A 26,421-nucleotide genomic window follows, 5' to 3' on the forward strand; every position below is an offset into this window, starting at 1 on the left:
ATAAAACTGGTTTGAGGACAGAATCAGGCTCAAAGCTTAGTACTATGAAAATCTAACTAAGAAGCATCAGTCTGAAACTGAAAGCAAATGCATGTTTTCAGTAGTAAGGGACAAATGTTGCAAAGGCACACAGTTACAAATAGGCAGTCCTAATTAAGCTGCTAAATTTACAAGGAAAATGTATTAATTTGTTCCTTTCAGGGGAGTTAGGTTGCATAGTCTCCATTAATTAGAATACACACAGTTAAAACTAATAAATAAATAAATAAATAAAAGATCAGTGCCATGACTATTTTATTACAACAATCCCCCCCAAATCAATTATTCCATCATTGTTACTGTTTGTTTGCCTTCTGCATTATGCTCACAGCTTAATGAAAATTGCCTGACCAGGTTTATTTCCTGAATGAAATGTGTAAGTACAAGTGACACAAGTTTGGGACAACATGTATTGATACAAAATATTTAAAATCATATCTTCTGCCTGCAGTGTCCACTTTTTTGCCTAAACATGCTTGATGTTGTACTGTTATAGTGGCATCCGTTTTTCTGCATCTTTGGTGCGCTCTGCAAAATTTGTAGCCCAATGTTTGATGAATATCAGAGGATACGCAGCTTAAATCATATCATTCTTCTTTGTGTTTGCAGGTGTCTCATTTTGAGATTGGATTTCTCTCTCCTGCCTTCCGTTTCTCGCTCTCTGTTTCTCTCCATCTTTATTTCTTTCCTGCCCCTTCATCCTATTTTCTTCTGATGGTCTGTGCGTGTTTTATTTATGCAAAATTTAACCTTAGAATCTCTGCTTTTTTCCCCAACCTGGTTTGATATGGTGGAGATAAAACTGGAAGATTTAGATCTGTAGTTTTAGGTATGTGTCTGAGTTGGACAAAGTTTTTCTTAGTTTTCTTGTTGAAAAAATGGGTTGGCTTTTCTTTAGACTGCCTCATACTTCTTATGGTATATGTTTGCTGTTGGGACATGGGGGAGGCTGGTGGTTTTGAACTTTTACATAAAACCAGAGGGCAGATATTTGTATGTTGCTGTGATGTCCCTAGCCAGGAAATCTTTCTAGCTGGGTTTTCTTTCAGGGTAGCTTGTCGCAGCCTGGGGAAAGGTGACAGCTGGAGAGGGTCAATCATGAGGATGTCAGTGCCCTCTTCATCAAGGTGCCACTGTGTTGGGATGGGAATATTGTCATCTACTGCCTTCAGAAGATCTTTAAACCTCACGTCCTGATGAGACAAAGGACTTCTGGTAATAATTCTGTTTTCTATTAGCAACCTGCGAGGTGCTTTGCTTGTACATGTCATTGCTTGGACGTTTGAAGATGGAGGTTGGTTATCTGTTGGTGTGGATGGTGATTTCTCATCAAGACATGGGGTTTTGTCTTCAGTCAAGTCTTCAAAATCATTCACATTCTCCCGAAAGTCCAAAAGTGGCTGATAAATGGGGTCACTTGGCGCACTTTTGCTTGGTGACTTAGGAGGTCCAAGGTGGACCAACTCTCTGCCTGCAAATTTGGAAACTAAATAGAATATAGAATAAATCAGATCAGCTTCTGTGGGGATGGTATTTTCAAGAAAAATAACATGTTAATATCAAAACAGCTTAATCCCATAATAAAAAAGTCAGTACTTGTAAATGCATAAATAAAAGTAGATTTTGACATAGAAAGAAATTTTGCACCAAGGATTTAAAGCAAATGGTAATCTGCAGGTAGGCAATCAGCAGTTTTTTTGGTTGGGTGAACAGTCTTAAATGAGCATCTCAGCATAAAGTTGCTTGACTTAATTTTAGTGACTATTATTCATTTATGCTTCTGGTGCTATATCACATTCATTTAACCATGCCACATACGCAAATAGCTGTGGGCATGCATTATGGACTAGGAGCAGAAATAAGTCTAAATTCAGATCTGGACTCTGATTTTTCCAGTACTGTGCATCTTCTATATTTTTGAGACTACGGAAAATGATGCCATATATGTGAGTGCAACCCCTTCTTGAGTATAGTGAAGTTGTGACACTTGCGCCATGCCCACATTCATCCTGGGAATGTAAATAATTTCCTTTTTTTTAATCAAAAATGTCTGTTCTTGGAAGTGCCTTAATGTACTAGTACCATCCCAGGGTGACTCATAGAGGAGCTAACCTGCCCAATGACACAGAACTGTGATTTGTAATCAGTACCTGCAGAGTATGAAGTGGATCAGGTGTTCACCTGCTAATTTTTTCACCTGATCAAAATTAAATCAATCACCAAACTTGGGGCTGGGAAACAATTGCTCAAAATACTTGTAATTTCAAAACAAAGTAGAAGGATATTTCTATAGTATTTTCAGGAATTGTGTTCCCTTTTTGTCCCCCAAGACAGATACCCTAGTACCCTTTCAGACTAAGATGCCAAGACTATGTTTCACAACAGTACCTTCTGGCAAGTTTTCTTGGTTTTCCAATGTAATTGCAATCTCATCTTCTTGAATAGCATCTGGCACTGCCAGGGTTAGTACAGAAGGAAATGCCCTATTGCCATAACTCCTGAGGTTTTCCAGAGTGTCCATTTCAGCCTTCTGGGAAATCTGAATTTCTGACTCCTCATTCAAATGTTTATCAGGGTTAACATTGTGGCTTTTTACTTCATTTTCCCTCTGCAAAATGATTGGACAGCATTCAATTAGTATGGAACAAAAAAGCATCTTGAACTTTAAAGGCTATCACAGTATAACATGGGCAATGGGAAATCTTGTTTTCATACAAGCCTTCATTCCACACACCAACTTTTCATCTCAGCAGACCCCATGCCAGAGTTTCTTCCTGAAACCCAGCTGCACAGGGGCTGGCAGAACCTGCCTTTTACCACAGAGGCCATAGGGAGCAAGTTTTCCTGAAAACCCACTGGAGACTAGAACGCTACCTCTGGAGAGCCTGTAGGTCTTCCTTCGAGGCTTATGGCTCACAAAGTCTGCTAATAGATGTCTAAGGGAGACAAGGGTACCACAGAGCTCATGCTGCAAAGCAAAAACATTACAGGATGCTTTGAGCTATCCCCTGATCCAGGAGGAAGATTATTGTGGGACTGTTGCTGTCTGCTGTGAGGAGAGGCAGTCAGCACAGGGCTAGCCCAGTCCTGGGAAGGTTTTGCAGTGGGATTGCAGCAGGAAGACCTCCATGGAGCTGTGGTAACAGGACTGAGCCTTCTGACATGAGCATGGGCTCCAGGACTCCCTCCTGCTGCAGTGCCATCACCCTTACTCCTACGTGCATCCTACATGCACATGGGGGTGTGTTCTCATATGTAGTACACTTGCCTATCCCATGATCCAAGTTTTCAGAGTCCTCACTATGGTAGCCTCATGCACACTGAGTTTCAGGTATCAAAACCTTGTTAAAATGCAAGGGCTGAAGAGTGAAATAAATCCACTTCTACGGTACTAAGTCCCGTGTACTGCTTCTGCCAAAGACCATCTTCCCTCGGGTCTGGCACTCCTGAAAATGAAATTTCTGAAATGTATTGACTACCCACATGGATATTCCAGTTCAATACCAAGCTTTTTTGCACGTTCTCTATATCATTTTTCACAGACCCACTTTGTCATTATGCAGCTACCACTTCAAGGATTTTGTGTAGTGAGTTTTGATCTTTTCACTGCCATCACCACGTAATACAAACTTCTTGCTTCCAGAATTGGAGAACTCATTTGTTTTACTATGGTATAGTTATCTTTCATTGTTTTCTTCTATTCTCTGCATTGCAAATTACCCCCCTTGTGAAAAATATGTTCTAAATCTAACATGCCATTATAAAAAGTGGGTGTAATTTGTGGAGAAAAGGCACTTTTGAAAGCTTGCGTGTATTTTGTGAGTTAACAAAAATGTTTGGAAAAAGTTGAAGGGCCCCAAACCTCAAACTTGTGGGGTTACTCCGTCCTTCGTACATATTTGCAGCACCCAATCACAATTAAGGAAATTATTTTTAAAGTATTTATAAAAAGAAACACAATATGTTTAAGTTGACAACATATTGCTAAAACCACACTCGATCAATTGGGAATTTGAGATGTCATAAGCATTTTAGGCTATGCAATCAAATAGTCTCCCAGGATTTTACACACTGCTAGTTAAGAAAACAAATTTTCATCTTACATTTTGCAAGCTGTCACCTTATATACAGTATATCAGAAAACTTGCCATGACTGGTTTTACTGCCAGACCTCTTAAGAGCTAATTGGTTAAGCACCTGGGCAGGAAGCTTTTTGGCAGAAATGCTATTTTCTGCAAGGACTAGCTATAAAGTTCTGGATGGCAAATTGTAATCATTAAGGCTCCCTCTTCTACAACAGAACACATAAAATGTAAATACATTGCTTGGAGAAATTACGATGCATAAAAGGACAGGGTGTGTTTTAAGTTTATCCAATGACTTATGGCTCAAATTTGAACACGGGAAGGATCTTATGCTTTTTTCAGGGTCAAGCTTTCAGCAGACTTCTCTAATTGCACCCAGAAAAATGAGAATCACATCTGTTTGCATCCACCAAAACTATTATTTGCATGTACAAATGTTAACTTGTGTATACAAGGAGTTTCAAGTACAATGACTCGCACTGGTTTTTCAAACAGGGGTTTTGTACATGAAAAATAATTTCCACAGACTTTTTTGCAGTTGTAGATTAGAAGTTCTGCTGAAAATTTGTCCCCAGGAAATTGTATGTTTCTTCAGTATTGTGTGAAAGATCATAGCATAGTCTGCTGCCTGGAATGAGTTGAACGCAGTGGTTTGTGAATATGTGTTTGAATTCCAAACAATGTTTTGGGCTGATCGCGTTGGTGGATTTTTTTATTGTGTGTTATTCATGAGCATTGTCATGAATGCAAATACTTTTTTGTTTGTGTTGATATTTGATATGCTTGGTTCTTTTTGGACAGAATTTTCAGAAGAGCCAGATGCCAACTTTCTCTCCAATTTACTGAGGGGAGGTTTTTAATTTGCTCAAAAATACTGGAGTATTTTTTTTACCGTAAATTTACTCCTTTAGAAATATTAGCTGTCTGTAAATATCTCTTCATAGGCAGACAAGAATACGCAATAGCCTTTATGGTCCTAGACAGAAGTAATGTAAATGTATGGCAACTTGTTTTCAGGGTACATCCTTTTGCCTGTGACTGTTAGTTGTTACTTATTTGTTTTGGTCATTTAGATCTAAATTTGCACTCATTTAGATGTAAATGCTTATTTTTGTGCTTTAATTTTAGGCACACAAGTTGTCTTGTTGAGCTCAGTGAAACTATTCACATACTTAAAGTTAAAGCAGATGCATATATTTGGAAGATCTGGAGAGCTGAAAGGAAATTATGTGATTTAAAGACAGATCACACACTGCTAGTAATAAATAGCAAATAGTTGGCATTATACAGAATAGAAAGAACATCTATCTATGCATTTTGAAATATCCTTGGCATAATTTGTAATACAAATATCAAATACCCATGCTGTTGTAATTAAGCTCCAGTAACATTATCAGGAACTCAACAAGAAGATGAAGAAAAAGTTGGAAATTTCCCCCTCACACTCTGTTAATCTTTACGCTTCTTCCTGGGTTTCAACTCTCTGTGGCCGGGTGGTCGGATAAGTGCATTGCAGACTGCCAAAGAGGTGGTTGAATTTGGCCTCTTTTAGACCAAAGCAGAGAATCCTCCCCCCAAGATAATGCCCTGCCAGCTGCCTCCTCCAAGAGCCACGCCAGCGCAGCGTGGGCTAGGCTCCAGGGGAGCTGGGGGCTGCTCTTGGCTCTGCCTCTGCCCAAAAACGTCATGCCACCCGTGTGGGGCTCCGCCTTGGGATCCAAGAGATGCATTCTTTTCTTTTCCCTATATACTTTGCATACGCTTAGGGCTAAGTTTTGCCATTGTGTAAGCATGTGCATAAAGTAGCTTTTGCTGAAGAACAGGCCAGAGGATACTGGAAAAATAAGAGCATTGAGTAAGAACGCCCAAATTGATTTCTTAGCCAGCCTTCCCCTCTCTCTCCCCTCTTTTTGCCCAAACACCAACCTTTCTGGGCAATACGAATGTTATTGAACATTGGAGAAACTGACATAAGGTGGTAGCATTGACAGTCATGATTTAAAAGAGCTCCTGGGGAGGACTGATTGCACAGGTTAATTGTGTAAAAGGCTTGAATAAGAAACAACTGAGCAGTGATCATTATTAACTAAAAATAGTTGCAGAGCCTAACTACTAGCAGGGAAGAAATATTAATTTTCATAATACAGAAGAATATAAGGGAGAGTAGATGGACAAAATTAAGAAATAAACAATGTAGAGTGACTGGGAAAAAAACTATGAGTTTTATAAACATTCTCTGATAACAGATAATCTCTAAATGGTACTAGTAGCAGGCTTTGTGTTTATGTGTTTAAAGGTAACATTTACAAATCTTGTGCTGACAAACAAGAGGCAACAAACTTTTAGCAACGTGGAAAGATGGTATGAATTGTTCTGGTCTAAATTCCTAATTTCTATGTCTTAGTAACAGATATGTAAGGTATTATTTATGATAGAATCCACTCTGCCAAATTTAGGCATTTAGCTTGTGCCTGTATTTCGGGTTCTCGGCAAAGATCTCCTAAAAGCGAGTCATTTCCCTGCAAAGCTGTCAAAGGGAGATTCTGTCTGTCTAAATGCAAATTTAAGAAGTCCCCAGATTGAACCTGTGAAGATTTGCAGATCGGCATTGTTTTGTGGTGCAGAAGAAAGAACTGCACACCTGGGATCTACATGGAAAGGGATATAAGGAAGGTGTAGAAATGGGGAGCTGTGATATGACACAGCTGAATAGACCTCAGAGTGTGTACACAGTTTACATGCTAAACATGTTCCCGCTAGGTTTAGTTCAGCAAGGGGAAGTGCGAAGTCCTGCTCCTGGGGAGGAACAGCCCAGCTGGAAAGCAGCTTGGCAGAAAAGGACCTGGGGGTCCTGGTGGACACCGAGTTGATCATGAGCTGGCAATGTGCCCTTGCTGCAAAGAAGGCGAATGAATGGTGTCCTGGGCTGCATGAGGAGGAGTGTTGCCAGCAGGTCGAGGGAGGTGATGCTGCCCCTCTACTCAGCGCTGGTGAGGCCACAGCGGGAGTGCTGGGTCCAGGTCTGGGCTTCCCAGTACAAGAGAGACGTGGACATACTGGAGAGAGTCCGGCCAAGGGCCACAAAGATGATGAAGGGACTGGAGCATCTCTCCAATGAGGAAAGGCTGAGAGAGCTGGGACTGTTCAGCCTGGAGAAGGGAAGGCTCAGGGGGATCTCATCAATGTTTACAAACATCTGAAGAGAGGGTGCGAAGAGGACGGAGCCAGGCTCTTTTCGGTGGTGCCCAGTGACAGGACCAGAGGCAGTGGGCACAAAGTGAAACACGGGAGGTTCCCTCTGAGCATCGGGAAACACTTTTTTACTGTGAGGGTGACCAAGCACTGTCACAGGTTGCCCAGGGAGGCTGTGGAGTGTCCATCCTTGGAGATGTTCAAAAGCCATCTGGGTATGGTCCTGGGCAACCAGCTCTAGGTGGCCCTGCTTGAGTGAGGGGGTTGGACCAGATGACCCACAAAGGTCCCTGCCACCCTCAGCCAGTCTGTGAAAGTCACCACTGTTTTGAGCTGGTAGCTGGCTGGGTTATTTTGAGTCAGTACCAGTTTGGGTTTAAACCTTTGACTGGAAAAATGTCAACACAGAGAAAGAAAATGTCAGTCATTCCTTTGTTAAACTTGCCCTCTTTTTCTCCTTGCTCTACCAAAACCTCCAGCCTGCCTGGAAAATATATATATTCTAGGACTTCAGAACAATAATTTGTAGTGTTAGTACCTTACAATCGGAGCCATTTTTTGCATCTGTGCTTGAATTCAGCTTGACTCTCTGCCTTAAGAGGGCATTTTGGATGCCAGGAGTGTCAGGAAGCAACACAGCCCCTTAATCAGCTTGTAACTTACTTTATACGCATGATCGCTTCCCTCTTCCACCAGGGTAGGATGCTGAAAGAGGTCATAGAGGACGTGAAACACTACCACTTGCCTGGAAGGCTAGATCTCTAGGGGCTGTAAATCAGCTTGACATCCAGAGATTCAAGAAAGCTGGTCAATAGCCTTCACAATATGTCTCTTTTTGAGTGACTTATGATTTAGCAGATCCAATTTAAAATTATAATATGAAAAAATCACATATGTGAAGGACAGCCTCCTCCCCCTAAGCATGCACACACACATACACTCTCCAACTCATATTTTTGAGTTATGGCTCTGCCTGCAAACACTGCACAGGCTGTTGCAACCTTGGGGCTGTGTGCTGGGATGGAGATCTGGATCTGCTCAAGCTCATCTGAATAATTTCTAGAGGAGTCAACTGGACCTTCTCAAAATACAGCTTCTCCAGGGCGAAGGCTTTGAATAGGAGGCTAATCGCTGATGTGTGTTGTTTTGTAGCTGAGACTTTTCCCATTGCACTTGTGTGTTAGAAGCTGGAATTTGGCTTCCTGTCTGCCTAGTTTCTGCCTGAAGCAAAATTTTTATGACTGGGCTGTGAACCCCTTAGTGGAGACGGTTGTAAAAGAAAAGCTTACAGCCTTTTTAACTAATTGTGGCCTTACCAGCGATTACCATAATTTTCTGAATTTATTTTTTAAACTTTTGTCCCCTCTGATCTCACTCCATGTCCCTGAGTGAGTCAGAGCTGGAGTGTGAGCCTAAGATACAGCAGTAAAAATACAAAAAAGGATGCTGGGAAAAGATTTTACAACTTTCACAGCTTCCCACTCGCTTCCCCAGACTTTGGATCAGGCCCTCACGGAACAGTCAGAAAGGGAAGGGATGGCGAGGTCACTGAGATGCTAATGCTCCTTTTCCCAATGGAAAAGTAATCTTTTATGTAAAGCAAAATAATTCTCAATCCCGTTACAACCAGCAGCCCATTTTTAAAATTCATTAGTCATAAAAAAAGGGTATATTTATCTCTGGGGAAAAAATCTCTTAAAATAATCACCTCTCAGAATGCCAGAACATAGGTTTCCTGAGACTGCACCCAGATCTGCAATTTCACTACTATTTTTGATGAATGTTATCTCCATTCCATGGACAACCACCTTTTGCACGTGTGCTGTGTGGCTGTTGTGATGTTCCTCATAAGAATCCAGGGAGCACTTTATGCCTGTCATGATCATGATATCTTACCTGGGCTCTTTTGCGGTCTTTCTGGTACCTGAGCAGTTTCTTCAGCAATAAGCAATAAGAAGCCATGGCAGGAGAGGGTCTGTTATTTATTAAAATGTTGATAACTTCTGAAAGATTGAACTCCATAATTTCTGTCATGTAGTTTAAAACAACAGGATTCAACTCACTGGGGCAAAGTCTGAAAAATTAGGAAAAAGTATTTAAATACAAATGATGCATCCAGGTACAATGTCTGAATTTACAGTAAGTGGACAACACACTTCTTGTGATGTAGCTGGAGTAGGCTAAGTCGATTGTACAGACAGATTATGATGCACAGTTGTGCAAAAATCCTCTGTCTGGCTACGCTAACTTCACTGCTGGGCTGAGGCTGTTACTGCATTACTAAATATCCTATTGTTGATATAATTGATTACTCTGAAAGGACACCCACCAGGATTAAGCTTGAAAAATTAAAAGATGGAAAACAGCATTTTCTCATTTTAATCAAGTGTGTATATTTTGGTTATCAGTACAGTAGTCTCAAATGGATTAGCAGAGAGATAGTGTGTGTGCGTGTGCGTAGGAAGAAAGGAAGAGCCCCAAAGGCAGGAAAATCTCAAAGGACAAAAAAAGAACTAAGGAAAGTACAGAAGGATTTTTATTTTTATATAAATCAGATTGTGAAATAAAACTGGTTATGTTACAATCATAATTATTTTGGTCACAGGCTTCTGTAAGCAGTAAAGTCTAGTAAAGGCATTTTAGAAATATGACAGCCTTGGATTCTGAGACTCCTAAGACATTTTTTCAAACTTGTCAAACTTCAATATGAATGGGCACAGACACATCTGAGGGGAGGGAAGTAGGGCAAAGGTAGGAGTGGTGGGCAATTCTCAGAGAAATGAACAAATTGTGCATAAATTTCTAATAGCCCTGGCTGGGACTGGCAGTGGATCACCTGGATTGTGGCAGGAAAACCTGCATGTGTCCTGTAGACACCATTGCAGATGGTGCAGATTACATAGGCCAAATTACTCTCTCTTTCAACTAGTGTAAACTATTGACTTTTGCAGAATGATCTGGTCACAAAATATTTGACCCATGACTAGCTACTTTCAGCTGTGAGGAAGATGTGGAAGGTCCATCACTGAAATTAGGTATTTAAAGACATGCAAAGTATACTTTGCAGCCTCCCAATATGAAAGATCAATAACATCTCAAAAGTTGGCAATATTTAGGTGAAGTGTCATATTGCACATATCTATTTCAAACTTTTATAATCATTTTAAACTGTGAAGTAGCTTGCTAAGAAAAAATGGAGACTAGTTAAGGCCAGTTACAAAGATGGGTGAGAATAAAAATTATTAGAATAACAAGAACTTCAGTGTAATATAAAAATGTCTTTCCCACAGGTGGGCATGCAAGACCTAGTTTTGCAGGAAAGGATTAGAAGCACACTGTCTAGAAATTAGTGGCACCAGTGAGGCATGTTGAGAACAAAATTATCGATACAATGGATATAAGCAGTTCTATGAGGATGTTTCCTCTTATATAAAATTTATCCATGGTGAGAAAAGTTGATGTGGTGTTTTCTGAAGTAAAATTCTGTCATTTTGGAACAGCCCTGAGCAGATAACAAAAATCTTCTAAAAACAAACAAACAAAAAAAATTCCTAAAACCCCCAACACTTCCCCCCCAAATCCTGAATCCTGAAATCCCAAGCTAGAAGAGAGATGTGAAAATTGTTACCTGTTCTCATAGGTAGCAGCATTCAGTATTTTCCTGGTGAAGCCTTCGTTCAACCATTTGTCTTTTATTGCTTCTTTGACTCCAGGCCTCTTAGCAGGGTCAGGCTCAAGTAAGGACTGCATGAAGTGTACAGCTCCTGTGCAGTATTCAGATGAAATAGCTTGTTTACTAGTAATACCTGATTATTTGGGCAGTGCAAAATTTCCCTTTTCAGAAATGTGGCACTTGCCCTGCTTCTCCACATTGTAAGAAACTCAGCTAAAATCCAGTCTCTAGGGCTGCCTCTGGACTGCTGAATAAATCAGCTCCAGCTCTCCTCTGAAACTGCTGTGGTCCTGTGTGGTGACCCTGTTCCCCCAAGGACACCTGAGCTGGGTGGGCAGCATGGGCCAAACCATGGTGGGAGGCATGCTATGGACCTATGGAAGCTGCTGCTGTAGATACAGCACTGGACCTCACTTCCTAATTTGCTTGATTTACCCCCGTGAATGCAGCCTACGGCATCAATAGCAATCTCAGCATTGTGCTCACTCAGCATTTGATCAAGGCTCTGAGAAGGAGCACTTCTGTGCCAGCTGACTACCCAGGAGTTAATGTTCCTCACACAAAAAAGCTAATCTCATTGATAAAACTCTCTGTATCGAAGGAGGGAGGTGGACCTGTGTGCTCAGGTAACATGTTGTACTTTGGCTTCCTGGAGTTGGGACAGAGAAAGTTCAAACATTCCCATATGTCTATCACTCAGCTCCAACACTGCATAAAGTCCCTCTCTTTTTTTTCTTCTTGGGAAAACTCTACCGAATTCTTCCATATTCCTTGGGGATGTTTTGAAATGAGCAAAATGGCAAGTGAGCATTAAACTGGGAACATACTGCTCCTTTCACTTGTAATCTCCTTCAGAAGAACTTAGATCTAAAGTATGCAAAGCTTGTTTACTACTGCTCTCTCACTAAATTCCCAATGGGCAAGGGAACAATGGAGTTATCCGCAATCTTCCACTAACTGTGTGGGCTTTGTAGAAAAGCAGAGATAATGCATTTATTAGTAGAAGCTATAACAATAGCATAAATAAGAAAAATTAGAAATATAATAATTGCAGCTATGGAGGGATTGTAGAAAAATGGAGCTGCTATCTGGCAACCAATCTCCAAAGAAAGATAAATGAGAGACTAATGTACAAACATTCTGGACAGCTATGGTAGATATCCTCATACCATTTACTGGGGGAGAAAAAAGAAATTGAATCATCACATTATCTTGATACTGTAACTCCGGACTAGATCCAGCTAGCTTAGTCTGGAACTCTCTGCTGCTTCCCAGCACTTGGCTGCAGGCAGCCGCTGAAGCTAATCTTGGTTCCTAGGGTCATTCTTGCATAATGTCAGAGTAAAGCTGCTCAAAACGATGGTGAGATCTGAACTCATGCTGGTAGATAGCTGGGCAAAACATGTCTCATTCTGCTCTGCTTTCTGACTTGGTCAGTGAAGCTGCACGATAACAGCTGTGAGAAGGGGCCCAAGCCTGTGATGGTCGACAGAGAAGCTGCTAGTCCAGGTGGAGAGAAAATAGGGACTAAAGCCAGAGGTGTATAGGAGTCATTATAAAGCAGCAGAATTTTGAGCTTTGAGGAAGTAAATTTCAGACTGCTAACCCAGAGTGTATATACACTAACATGACTTCTGGGTTTTAGAACTATGGGCTGTAATTCAGGCTAGAACTTTTGAGAACTATCTTTCCCAGTTGTCCTAAAAGACTCCATAGACTGTACCTCATTAAAGATTGTCAGTAAGATTCATTGAAAAATGTTGTATTTCAGTTCTTTCTCATGAAAAATATGAACAAGCTCTTCACAAAAATAGCCCTCACATTTCTTTAATTATCTCAGTGTTGTGGGTTCTGTCTGTAGCCAAAAGATAAGCTCTTCAGGAAAAATTATCTAAGGTTCTGATAACTGATTTTTGGGAAAAACAGGAAAGAATGCCTGGCTATGACACACAGCGTGGGACATACTAAACATGACAGTGTTCTCATTTACTGCACAGCTGCTCCACTTATGTAAAAGCAATGTACATTTTATTCCCCCTGTAAATAAGAACCAAGAATAGTGGTCTCTTTAAGAGACAACAATGTTATTTTCCTACTAGCCTGAGGTAAAGATATCTTGCCTAAGGCACAAAAAAGTTATTTCTAAATGCAAACAAAGCAACTGGAAAAGGTACCTTTTATTTTCCAGAAGATTACGTTATTGCTAAATTCACTTTGCTACATGGGTTAGACCTTTTATACATCAGTATTCTTTATAAAACTTGGAGTGCTTTACCAGGGGAGATATCTGACGGAACAGGGCTGATTTCTCCAATTAACATCTTTTGATGTAGTTGCTTGATATTAAAGGGTTCCACCATGAAGGGTAATGTGCCGGTTAGCATAACAAACATGCTTACACCTCTATCAAAGAAAAAGACAAACATCAGAGCTCCATTTAATGTTAATAAATATTTGTTAAAAAATCCCACAAAGCTATGACTCAAGTTTCAGAGATTTGCCTTCAGTATCAAGAACGAGGTTACAAATCACCTCTAACCAGCAATTTGTACCAAATATACATCTTGCACCTTTTTTCTTCACGTAAATGCCACTTTTTCTAGAAAAGAATGTTGTGGGAAGTGTGTATAAAATAGACTGTACAGTGAGTGACTGGAAAGCCTGCAGTGTTGAAAGTGGAAACCTGCTGTTTATTTTTAAAACAAGCTCACTGGAGTGTCAGTGTAGCGTACCCAGCCCATCAGAATAAAGCATTTTGGTTTGGAGGCTGAGTGACAACACAGAGCTGGGACTGATGTGATAGATCTTGTTCCAAATAGTAATTCAGTTCTTCTTGCTTTGCTCAGATTGCTAAATTAGGTGTGACTTATGCCTAGAAGGCATTTGTTTGGTAACAGCTTGCTGTTGGCTGAAGACTTAAAACTTTAACTCTTGCGAAAGACTAACAGTCTGCTAGCAGTGATCAGCAAACTTTGTGAAGGTTTGCCATTCAGTTTGGAGAAGTACCAACGTTTGGAAAGGAAAACTTGCTTAGCTGTCTGAGTTTGCGAATGGGGAGGTTTCCTTGAACACTCTCCATGGTACTTCCTTGCTCCAGCTGAGCTACACCACCACAACAGCACTTCCCTTCGCCATCCTTTGCCGTTCCTCTGTTGAACTTAGTTGAGACAGTCATTTTAGGAATTCAGGCAATTCTAATTTAATTGATCTGGTTCGTACATTAGTGCAGATGATCACAATGTTATCTGTGAAACGGATCTGCTCTTGGTGTGCACAACTGCAACATTTTTTTAATGTTTTCAGATGGTTGAAAAACTATGAGAATATGATGGCATCATTGAAAAACCATGAGAAGATGGTGGCACCTTTTTCTAATTGTTGCATTGGATTGCAATTGAACCAGTGACCTATGGATAGATGCATTTTATTACTCTCAGCTAGGACTTATGTTGCCTCAGTTTAACTAGCTAAAACCTAGGTATCAGTAGTTATCAATGGAAAGAGATGGGCCATTCCAAGAGAGATTCGTCACAGCTATGTTATACAGCTGTTTTAGGCTACAGTTAAGTATCTCAGGAGATGAGCTATCTCCTGCACTGGCAATAACAGGACACTAACTGCCTGGTATAATCCAAATGCCTGGTTGTTAGATGGCTAAATTTCAGTGAGATTAATTGCTTGTCACTTTACCAAACCTTCTGGTAAATCTAGTCCTTGAATGTAATGCTTTTGAAAACTTTCCTGATGAATCCTTTGAGTAAAAATGTACAGAGCTACAAAGGAAACATACTGCAATGAAACAACACTGAGTTGACTGAAGTAGCAAGGATTGTTGTTCTATAATACATAATAGCATGTGAATTTAATGGAGCTGGAGTTGAAGTGAGAGAAGGGTCCCTGAATATTCTCTGATGAGTGGAGTAATATGCAGTGCAAATGGATCTCTAATGTCATTACAACATTAAATACATTTTTCTTTTCAACACTGTAAACACTACCATGCACTTTAAATTGCTGGTGATGATATGCATGATTGGTGCTTTAAACTGGCAATAGCTCTTTTCATCAGCCTACTGGATGGGGAAATCCCCAGGGTACAGGAATTTGGGGAATGGATGGAGCTGCTGTCCTAAAATCTCTTTTCAAATCTTAGACACAAATTGTAGCTAGTTAACAGTAATGCACTTAGTGTTAATTGTAGCTGGAATCTGATGGTATGTTAAACTTGAAAGTTTATTAGCTATAACAATCTGCTTCTCTATCCCACTGAACTATCTGGATTTGTTTGAATACAGCAGCTGTTTCCTCAGTTCAGCTGGTGCACAAAAGCTAATCACTTTCCAGTCCTCCGAAGAATCTTTAAAATCTTCTGCACAAAAGTCATGATTAGGTAAAACAGGCACTGCTGTTCGCTGTTGCCTCATAGGAGCCTTAGCTGTATTGCAGTTCAATCTGGTTGGTTTTCTGAATGTGCTTTTGACTGAATATGGCTTTCTGGTTCCCATTGTAATTACTCCTCAGTCCTGCTGCATAAAATCAGTATTTCTGCACTATACTGAAATCTTTTGATTCCAGAGTCCAGTCAATCGGTAATCCTTTATGTATTTTGTGACAATAGAAGTAACTTATCTTTCTAATTAAAATTTTAGTCCATCAGAATTCCCTTTTCCACTATGATAATGTGAACAATTCAGATTTAAATTGTAAATATGTTTTATGCCTAAGATGCAGATGTTAAACACCAAGGGCCATATGTAAGTTTTATATAGCCCTTGACCTGTTATGTGATGTTTATTAACAGAGTGAGCTCAGTAAATGGTTCTAAGGTTACTGCTTTGCCCACATTCAGATATCTGAAATGTGAAATAAGTATTACCCTATTTAAGTGCTGACAGCATCCTCTAGACCTGATTCATCTGTGTTATGTCTACATAAATTCAGAGTAGCACTCTTGAAATCCAGACTTACACTGAAGTTATTTGGTAGAATTTGGCCCTTCATCCTTAACTTTGTGTACCATTCATACCCTGTAAGTTTGGAGGAAGCTGAGGTATAAGAATCATAGTTAGGTCAAAACCCTAATATATAGTATGCCTGCCAGAAGCAGGTCTTGAGAGGAATAATGTACATTATATATTTATGTGTATATAAATGCTCTTTCTCTTCTGAGCATAGAGGAATGCTAAGCTTCTATTTTAGACATCTGAATCAGATGCCTATATGTAGGTACCAGCAACACTGTAGAGCAAACTAAAACACTTTGTCCTCTGTGAATACACAGTTTAGTTAAGACTGCTGAGAACTCCTCAAGGAGACTCCATATTCTCACAGATGGACAAGCAAGTGGGACATCCCAGTCCAGAGCAGCTCTGTATGTCCAGGCCTCCCATTCCTTCTGTCAGGTGTCCTGAATGAGGTGGTTTGGATTTGGATCAAATTAGCATTGTGTGCTGAGCAGAAGCATAACATTAAGATCCTTTAGATAATATGGTTGTGGGGTGGGATGGGAGGTGGCACTTCTAAGCCAGAAAGTCTGATCACTCTTACAAGCCTTGTGAGCTGTTTGAAATCCACAGGCTTTTATCACCGGCTTCAATAGCTGGATTTTTACCCTACCACTTGTTAGTTCAGATACTGCAAGGAATTATGGTTATAATTGTAAATAGGTGGGAGGAGTCTGGACAAAGGTGTGTTTGACCAGCCACAGGGTGTTTTAATCTTAATGCTCTAGGTGAAGATTTGGCTTAGTCTATATTACTCATGCTCATCTTCTATGCTCATCTATCATACCTGCTAGAAATGTCCTTAAAAAATGTGTTCTAGGTGGAACACTCAGACCTGGGCACATGGTTACTATCAAAACAGTTGAGGAGAAGCTGATACGTGGGCACATATATATATATACATATAGATAAACATGAATTGCCTTTGGACGAATGATGGACATGGAGAGCCACTCTTCTATCCACATCCATGAAGATCAAAGGATAAAAAAATTGACTTAATATACTATCATTTTCCCAGCTCCACCTAGCAAAACTGTCAAAAAAGTGAAAAACCCACAACTTGGCTGCTAGAACCACAGATGCATTTGAAAAGTCTGAGATAATTTATGTGAAAAATTACTCTTCTGATGGCACCTTTTGCATTCTTCGTTATTATAAGAGATACATCCTGTAGATGTAATGAACAAGGAAAATGAAGTACATTCAGGTTTGTGCCACCTATGAAGTAAATAACTCCACCTTTTTATGATAATCTGATATAAAGGGCCTCACTAAGGTATCGATGAAGGTCTCATAGCTCTGCTATAGCCACATCTTTGGTCTGTGTGTCCCTGAGATTCAACTTTTCTGTTTAGATTTCTTCTTTTGGCAAAATATGCCTTAGACATAAAATGCCCATTTGTCAGTCCAGGGCTTCCAGGGCTTCTGATTTTGACAGAAGTTACTCAGATATCAGCTGAACTTGTGTGCCAGGACAGGAGGTGGGGGTTTCACCTGAGGGGGTTGGTACATACAAGTTCTTTCTCTGTCTTTTCAGAACAGGCTCCTAGGTCCAGATACCCTACCTTCTGCTGACTTCCCTTGCCACACGGTTTCTCCAGAATGGCACGTGTATTGCTCATTCGGTTTTTTGTCCAGTGTTTTGCAATGGATACACATTTCAAGATACTTTTTTCACACCCATAAGGTTTGTTTGGGTTTTTTTTCTGGCAACCCTTCTCTGATATATCTCTGCTTTTGCTGTTGATGCCGCAAAGCTGAGTGCCGCCAACCCATTTGTATCAGTCTTGTCTAAGCCATTCAGTGCTGAGAGTGTTTTGATAAGTATATTTTTAGATCTACTTACATGGACCAGACATCCACCTTTGGACCATATTTCCTATGAGCAAGGAGTTCTGGGGCAGCATAAGCTGGGCTTCCACACTGGGTGTGTAACAGCTCCTGGGATAGATCCTTGAACTTTGCAGTATTGCTCAGTCCAAAATCTGACAGTCACAAAAACAAAGGCAAAGAAGTTTTAGTCTCTTCTCAAAATATTTTAACTTTACCAGTTGGCTGAAGATGGGAGAAAGATGAAAACAGCAGCTAGCTATAGCATCTGTTGATGTCTCAGCTGTGGATACCAATTTGGGTTCAAATAAATGTGCCATGAATTAGCAGAGGAGTAACAGTGAAGTACCCAGCCATGGGTCTGGTTTGGTTGATTTTGGTTTCTGTATGCTAGTACAAGAGCTTAGCTACACAGCTGCATTAGCATGGCTTAATCAGCTACGGCATTCGGCTCAGCTGGGTGTGCTTTAGCCCGTTTTAAATGTGGGATAAAATGTGCTAACTTAAGCCTTTTTCTCTGTATATGTGCATGTGTGCAAGGGGGAGGGAAGAGAAAGGTGTGATTGTAAAGGACTGGCTGGCTATAAAACAGGGGTGAAGAGTTAGTGCCTTTTTTCTTAGAGGTGTTAAGCTTTTAAAAGTTTGGGAAACACTGGGTTAAACATGTGGCGTCTCCAAGAGTGAGCTTCCCTTGCGGGGATTTTTCTGTGCGGTTTCCATAGAATAAAATTAATGTTTCTCTGAGCTGTGTTAACTGCTTGGTGCAAATTCCCTCATTTTATAAATGTTTGCTTCACAACCCTAGCAAGATTTCTGTTAGTGACCAAAACAGTCTTTTTTTTTTTTTTTAACACATACCAAATGATGAGGTTTCTAGTTGGAGTAATGACTTGACAGAAGCTAATATGTCCATACCTGTGTTTCACCCCAGAAGATTTATTTCTTTGTCTACAAATCACTTCTGCTAGGAACAGCTTTCTACACATAAAAGCTGTAATTGTTTCTTGCTTCTCCAGCAATACACAAGGGAAAACAATAGGCAAAATTGTTTTCCTTGTTCTCTTAAAAATATGTTTTAGTTAAAGCTCAAATAAACAAGCTGTTAAGTTATACTTCATAACTTCTATTTATTCTAAAAGCTCAACTATGTTTACTGAATAATCACAAGCTCAGTCATAAAATGTGCTGTTTAAATAGTAGCTAAACTGTCACTGAAAGCCACACAAAATAAAAAGCTGAAACCAAGCTTCACAGATAATGTGCACCTACCAACAATTTTGATGTTGTTGTTCTCATCAAGAAGAAAATTTTCAATTTTTAGGTCCCTGAAATGAAGACAGAAAGCAAACTTTGAGATGCTTGATGTCCCAGCTAACCATTTGCAGATAGTTTTTAGCAAAGTTTAATTGAAATAATAACAATAGTTCTGCACAGCTCTGCCTACAATTGTAACAAGATCCTTATTCCTTCCTGAAGTTTTCAGTTGGGAAAATGGAAACTTTCTGTATTTCAGGGAATATTTTGTGAGTATATATTTTAAATAGACCATTCATTTAGGAATCATCCATTCTACCTATGTATTTTTTTCAAAAAGTGAACAGCATTTATTTCTTCTTTTGAGTAACAAAGAACAACACATACTTGGACCAGAGTTTTTTTGTCTTTGTTGAAGTACTGAGCACTGCTGACTATTTTTGCTTTCTTTGTGAGTAAATCATGCCTGAGAGATATGAAGGATGAGAAGGGAACTGGAAAGTGAGGTTTGCCTTGCTTGCGGAAGAGGGGATATGTACCAAACCTGGGTTGGGAACAGATACCCTGAAGGTGGAGACATCTCCACAGTGATGTTTATGTAAACAGGGTCAACCAGTATCAGCCACCCCCACAGGAGGACGTAATTCAGAGCTGCAGAAAATCGCTGTTAGCTGGCTCAGGTGCTTACTCTCCTATTGTGGGAACTTTTATATCCTTACAAATTCAAACCAGAAGCCAGAATATTGCTCCACTGTGGGGAGCGCCTGAAGTGGCAGCTCAGATCTTTCACAGTGTGAAGGAATCCTCAGCCAGTGTAATTTGGGTGTTGGGAGCCGGTCCAGGAGCCCGTGATGCTTTGCTGACTCCCATCACAGCCTCTCACGTGCCACTGGGGGCTTTCCTCGGCTCTGTGGGGGACACGGAGGGACAGAGCAAGTTTCAGAAGAGGCCCTGGGTACACGGGTTTCCCTCCCATCAGCCCAAAGACCTTGGAGAGTACAGGACGACAAACCAGAAGGAGGGATGGGAACAAGGACAGGAGCAAGGAGCAAGGGCTGGGAGGACCAGTGCTGCACGAACAGCACTGTGTTGCTGCAGGGGATTAAGTCTGGAGGTGTACCTGGTGGTCCTGATGGGTGGTTTTATGGGAGCATCCTTTTATCTCCGTGGTTCTGGATGGGACAGCATTGCATTTGAAAGCCTCTGCTGCCGCAGGCTGAACATGGGGTGGAGATGGTTTTAATGATAACTTTTTAATCAGTTTTAATTTCAGTAGCATGTTTTCTGGAGTGGCAAAGAAGCCCGTGCCCAAAAGCTGGGAGGTAGATTTAAGATAACTTTGTTTATAGCCTATCCCTGTGACATAACCCTGGGCACTAAAACTGTGTGGTTTAAAACTAGTTGTGTTTCAGGCCGCTGCCAATCTGGCATTTCTATCGGATTTAGCACCCCACAGTGCACCCTGATGACTTTCACTACACTACAGTCAAATAATGTTACATTGGATTGCCACAACTGCTCTTCTATATGCTGAGCTGAGTGCTCACACAGTTAATAAAAATGTATGCTTTCTTGCCTGAAAAAACTGATAATGGTCACTATTAAAGTTTACATAGTGTCAGAAGTTATCTTGCATCAAAGATACATCTTGTTCTTTTTTTCCAAAGGAAACTTTCCCAGAAATGTTCTAAGTTTAAGCAACATCATGAATTTTTTCTCATTCCCATGGGGACTTCAGAGAGAGTGCCTAGAGGGCAGCTTGTGATGCTTCTCCAGGTCTTTGGTCCAGCAGTGATTCAAAAGGATATATGGGAGAAGGGAAAATATCCAGGAAAAATATCCAGGAAAAATTAGGAACTGTACATACAAGCAAGTTACTGTCACTTAGCAAACACCAGCTTTAGGAGTTGGTAGCTGACTGTGTGCATGCGCTAGCCCAATCCAATTGCAAGGTAATGTGATTTAGCTTATATGTCTTTATTTGAGGTTTTTAAGCTCAGATGCATTACCTCACCACTTGGCCATGTCTAGAGCAGGCATAGGGATAGTTAGCAGACCTCAGCTGATGAGTGTTAGCTTGTGAAGCTGTTGAACCTGATCTTGTGCCTGAGCCTTCTTATATCTGGCACAGTAAAATGCTGTGTGCTGGGAGAATAGGCAAGTGAGTCAATGATCCATCTTCTGGATCATTTTGGCAACTGTGGCATCAAAATCAACGGTGATCTTGCGTGGACAAGAAAGGTACTACCTTTACTGTGAAATGTAGACTCAACCTTAATTTAAGCCATAAGGATTTGTTGAATCACTGCTGATGTTAGTGCTGAATAGGAAAAGTAAATCTCAAGAAACAAAATAGCTGTCAAAACGTAGCACAGGATTTCTGATGAGTGATATCAGTTTGGACTAAAAATAGTTACAAAACCAGCCAGTTTTTCATCAAGTATATTATTAAGACAATAGAAAATACTGTTTTTCTGAGGTATATCCCAGGGTTAAAAATCAGGAGTGCCTGTAAGACACTTCTGAGCAAAACTAAATTAAATTAGCAAATTGCTAAGCTCATCACTTAGGAATGAAAACTTGCAATCACGAGGAACCTCCATTCTAGTAAAATAAAGGGGGCCTGGGCATAGACCCAGGCATTGGCACACAATTATCCATGTCATGAACCATGATACCTGGTGTGATTTTACCAGCACCGTCTCCGTGGAGCAGCAGCTGTTCCCAATAGGCAGTTTGGGAACCCTCCTTTCCTTATGTTAAAGCAATGCAAAGAGTTGAGCTTTGCTCAGTGCTTAGATGAGAAAATCAGATTGACTGTGAGGTAACTTTCCTGTTTCTGTGCTCATCTATCTGGAAACATTGATGCCCTTTTTTCAGAAGAGGATACACCCACAATTATCCTCATCAGTTTAACCTCAGCAGCGAGTTGCTATAAATCACTGGAGCTGAGCAGGGAAGCCCTTCCAGATCCTTTCCAGTCTGATTCTGGTATGAGGTTAAGGCCACAGCTCTGAATCTCAAACCTAACAGCAGGTCACGAGTTGAGGTACTGCTCACCAAACCTATGCCCATGACCTAGCAAGGCAGCTGGGCTCCTGCCGGACCATGCAACTTCATAAACCCTATGAAAAGGCACTTGAGTGCCAGGGATGAATTTTCCTTTGGTTACGCAGGTTTGATATTAAAGCATGTCTCCAGAGGAGCTCACACCACTTCGTACATGACTACTCTTGGGGTGTGCAGCAAAATCCTTCTCTATTGCAAAGCTTTCCCAGCAAAATGTTACCAACAGAAGAAGATAAAAGTAGGGGAAGAAGTCAGGCTACTCCCTTGCTCACCGGGAAGAGTTGTTGCCAAACAAAAAAAAGGGAAGAGGGCTTGAGAAATTCATGAGGAATGTTGTAATGGGAAGAACGTAAATGTTATGATCATAAGCACTGAAGAAATGCTGTAAAATAGATTAGTTAGGGAACCAGCAAGGCAGGGACTGCCTGGTCTAAAGTCCAGTCAGCCTGGACTAAATGGGTGAAGCCCCTTGGGCTTATTTTCTGGCGGGTTTTTTTGTTTGTTTGTTTAAATTCTCTAGGTCAGATACTGACTGTTTCTTTCTTGTCCATTCCTTCTTAATTAACAAATCCAATATAATTAGGTGCTGGATTGCAAGCATTTCAAGTCACAAAGCACTTGTAAATGCTGAGCCATCACATTCACAGCTTATTTGTTTCATGGTTGCTGTAACGATACAGTCAACTGGATTACTTGTTAGGTCCTGGGGGCTTTCTTGATGAGTGCATTTACCATTTAAAATTAAGGATCTGATTGACCATGAATTACTAAGTAAAACAGCAAAATGGTGGGAAAAACTGCTTCTTGCCTATTGTCGCACCTAAAATGGAAGTCCTTATTCTGCTGTTCTTGGCACATGTGCCGAGATCCCTGATGGGGGGAAGAAGATCAGCTCTCCTTGCATGGGCTGCTCAGGTTCCTCTAGCAGTGGCTGAAGTCATGATCTGTCCCCATAATGCAAAAGCCAGCGTGGAAGGTCTGCGACCTGCCACAGACCTGGACCCATAGGACCACATCCTCTGTGCAGGCAGTGAGCTGTGATTCCTCAATCTTCTGTCCAGAGTGATGTGTGCTTATTTCAATATGTTGTGGCTAACCAAATGAAATCAATATTTACATGCATAGCCACACTGAAATATTTGAATTAGATACATGTTTGTCACCAGCTAATTCTAAGATAATCATGGCAAAGTATTGATTTGTTGCACTCGTCAGCTCTTATCCCTGGACTTCGTTACTTTACTCCCCACGGAGTACGTAACAGCTTATCTTCTACCACCACTGAGAATAAAATGCTTTATTAAGATGGGCTGAGAAACATAGTCGTCTTGGCAATCCCTGTTTTTACAAGGGAAAATTAAAGAAATGCTCTCAGTGAAGAAGACCACTCTACGCTCTTGCACACTTTCATTTCTTACTGTTGTTTGGAAGAGGGGAAACATCTTACCTGTGAACAATCCCCTGGCAATGCAGGTGCTCTACTGCAGACAGAATTTGCCTGGTGTATCTCCTTACTTCCCTTTCCGCCAGCCTCTTTTTGTCACAAATTCTGTCCAGGAGGTCCCCGCCATGGCACAGCTCCATCACCATGTAATAGGAGTTGTCAGTCTCCAAGGTCTCATATAGCCGAACAACATTGGGGTGCTTAATCATCTGGTGTATCCGTGGCTCGCGCTTCATGTTTTTTAAAACGTAGGAATCCTGCTTGGCTTTTCTCTTGTCAATGACTTTTATGGCTACCTAAATTGCAGGATATATGCAAATTGGCAAAAAGCTTTGCAACCCAGATTAATTTTCAAAAGGATGGGGAGTAAGCTGACATGGGAGAAGCTGTTTTTGACATGTCGTTGATAATCAGTATCAGAGAGCAAGACATTCCTGATGGAAGAATACACTTTTTATTTCTCTTGAAGGCCAAACCAGGAAAGCTGAATTCTGTCATATCTATGCCTCTGCATAAATAAATATGCATATATGAAATGTTCTCAAATGCAAAAAATCCCTACATGCTTGACTGGTAACTGCATCTGTACTGTACCACATCTTTTTTATCACATGTTCCCTTCTGACTTGGTCTAAAAGCTACTCAAGATGCTGGCTATAATGGGCTGGGATTAAACTCTTTGCAGTTTGGGAAGCTAGTCAGCCAGTGAAGCTACTGAAGCCACAAAAAAAGTAAAAATCAAAAGCCACTTGATAGTAATCCACCTTTCCACAGTTACGTCTAGTGCTACGTTATTTTAGCCCAACTGAGCTAGAGATAACAGATGTTATCTGTGTCCTGGCAGATAAATGATTGCTGTTGGAGTGGCTGGCTTTTCAATAAGTGTTGCCCATAGCTTTAAAGGTCAGATGCGCGGCACTAATTACTCAATGAGGATTATCAGGGAAAGCAGATTTGAAATTGCCCTTATGCCATCATCCTGTTCTCTTTCAGCAGGAGGATATCTTTGTTGTCTATATTGTTTTATAATTGTGAAAACAGTTGCACTCAATACATATTCACACATGTGACTGATTATACGTAAGCAATAAACTCAATTTATGAGGTTAATTTATGAGGATAAGGTTCAGAGGATAATTCACTGAGTAGGTTGTGGTTTGTGGATTAAATGGTCTGAAATTCTCTGACATAAATTAGTGTGAGGTTACTTGCAATTCCTAGTTCATGATACCCTCTCATTAGGAGCTTACCTTCTCCCCCGTGGGGATGTGCAGCCCCTCCATCACCTTGGCAAAGGAGCCCTTGTTGATCATTTTGCCTACTAGGTAATTCCCAACTTGTTTGGAGTGAGCGAAAGTCTTCCCAGTCTCTTGGGGCATCCTGTTAAAACAAGCAGGTATTTTTATATCCTTGAAGTTTTTCTCCCATTCTGGTAATACCCCATCCACATTGCCAGTATCTGTCATTTTGTCATCCAAGCCTGCTTTCATTGCTGTGGGCATCCCTGGAGAGTCAGATTTGTATTGCTACTTTCCAGATGTAGCTTCTGATTCAGAGCAGATCCAGGCATTAAGTCTGTACATCTTGTGGTGCAAGTGCCATCCTGCTGATCACAGAGCAACTAATCCTATCCCTCCGAGACTCCGTGTTTTGTCACTGATCTCTAGCCTGAGCACATAGATCTGTTCAAGCAGAACCAAGTGGTAGATTATTAACCTAACCTGATATGCGATGTCAGTTAATGCCCCAGAGCTGCCGAGTCAGATGACACATAATCCCAGCATTAGCCTGGAATATACAGCTCTCTTCCTCCTACAATAGTTCCCTAAACACGTGCTCAGTGCAAGTTGCACCAAACTAAACTGAGCCACAGTTTTCCTGGCGTGCAGATTGCTGGTGTGCAAGGGTACAAGTTTATTCTAAAAACACCCTGGTAGCATGAATGCAAAGCTGAGTTATGTACTTGATGCTGTGCAAGAAGTTACACATTTGCTGTGTAAACCATATAAATATATATGCACTTGTAGCACATTTAAGTCCCAGGGTCCTGGCCTGACTCTAGGTCTTGCAGAAGTACCTTGCATTTCCTGGGACTTGGTTCCTGTTCTGTAAAATGTAGTGGTGGGGACACAGAGAGAGAGAGAGAGCGCGTGTGCGCGCGTGTTTTCCTCCTTACAGCAACAGAAGGGCAGGGCAGGGCAGGGGAGAAAGGAAGAAAGGAAAGGAAAGGAAAGGAAAGGAAAGGAAAGGAAAGGAAAGGAAAGGAAAGGAAAGGAAAGGAAAGGAAAGGAAAGGAAAGGAAAGGAAAGGAAACAGGAAAGGAAAGTCAAGGAACATTCCCTGCCATCCCTTCCCCCTTCCCTTCCCTTCCCTGTCTTGCCCCTCCCCCCTAAAGAAAGAAAAGAAAAGAAAAGAAAAGAAAAGAAAAGAAAAGAAAAGAAAAGAAAAGAAAAGAAAAGAAAAGGGTTTTTTTCTACAGCTGTTGTCTATCTATATCTGTCTTCATTACCTGGGTTCCTTCCAAAGTCAAAGAGAGAGAAAAGAGCCTTTCCAGAGAGCACTTTTGCATACCTGCAATTTGAGCCGGGAGTTGCCATCTCTCTCCACTGACAACAGTGAAATCTTAGGGACTCATAGCCCTTCCCTTCTCCACCCTTCATCACTTGGAGTTGAACAATAAGTGGTGTCCTGCTTGCCTGATTTGACTTGTGAAGCTCATGAAGGGCAAAAATTTCCCAGGATGAGTGAAAATGAGAAGGAATTTTTTAAAAAGTGTTTAAAATCCAGAATTATTTACTGTACACTTTACAGTTCAAACTCTTGCAGGCG

The 26,421-nt window shown here is 40.9% G+C and overlaps 1 protein-coding gene across 1 annotated transcript; it reads right to left on the reverse strand.

The window, feature by feature from the left end:
• Positions 1–313: 313 nt before the first annotated feature.
• On the reverse strand, positions 314–25,261 carry LOC115338669 (hormonally up-regulated neu tumor-associated kinase homolog A-like). The gene is made up of 9 exons (XM_030007404.1): positions 24,843–25,261; positions 23,596–23,888; positions 19,095–19,150; positions 17,842–17,980; positions 13,265–13,392; positions 10,945–11,080; positions 9,213–9,390; positions 2,428–2,647; positions 314–1,510 (listed from the first exon to the last, which is right to left on the reverse strand). Exons 1-9 carry the CDS (start codon positions 25,092–25,094, stop codon positions 774–776), a joined length of 2,139 nt encoding a protein of 712 aa, XP_029863264.1. The 5' UTR covers positions 25,095–25,261; the 3' UTR covers positions 314–773.
• Positions 25,262–26,421: the final 1,160 nt, after the last annotated feature.

The sequence above is a fragment of the Aquila chrysaetos genome, chromosome 2, assembly GCF_900496995.4.
Source record: "Aquila chrysaetos chrysaetos chromosome 2, bAquChr1.4, whole genome shotgun sequence".
Taxonomy (NCBI): Eukaryota; Metazoa; Chordata; class Aves; order Accipitriformes; family Accipitridae; genus Aquila; species Aquila chrysaetos.

Excerpts from the sequence above, each read along its gene's own strand:
- LOC115338669 (XM_030007404.1), bottom strand. The coding sequence starts at position 25,094 with ATGCCCACAGCAATGAAAGCAGGCTTGGATGACAAAATGACAGATACT. Across the intron at positions 13,393-17,841 it reads AAGGTGGATGTCTGGTCCAT|AGGTGTAAGCATGTTTGTTA; the intron begins GTAAGTAGATCT and ends TTTCTTTGATAG. Across the intron at positions 2,648-9,212 it reads AAGACCGCAAAAGAGCCCAG|AGGGAAAATGAAGTAAAAAG; the intron begins GTAAGATATCAT and ends ATCATTTTGCAG.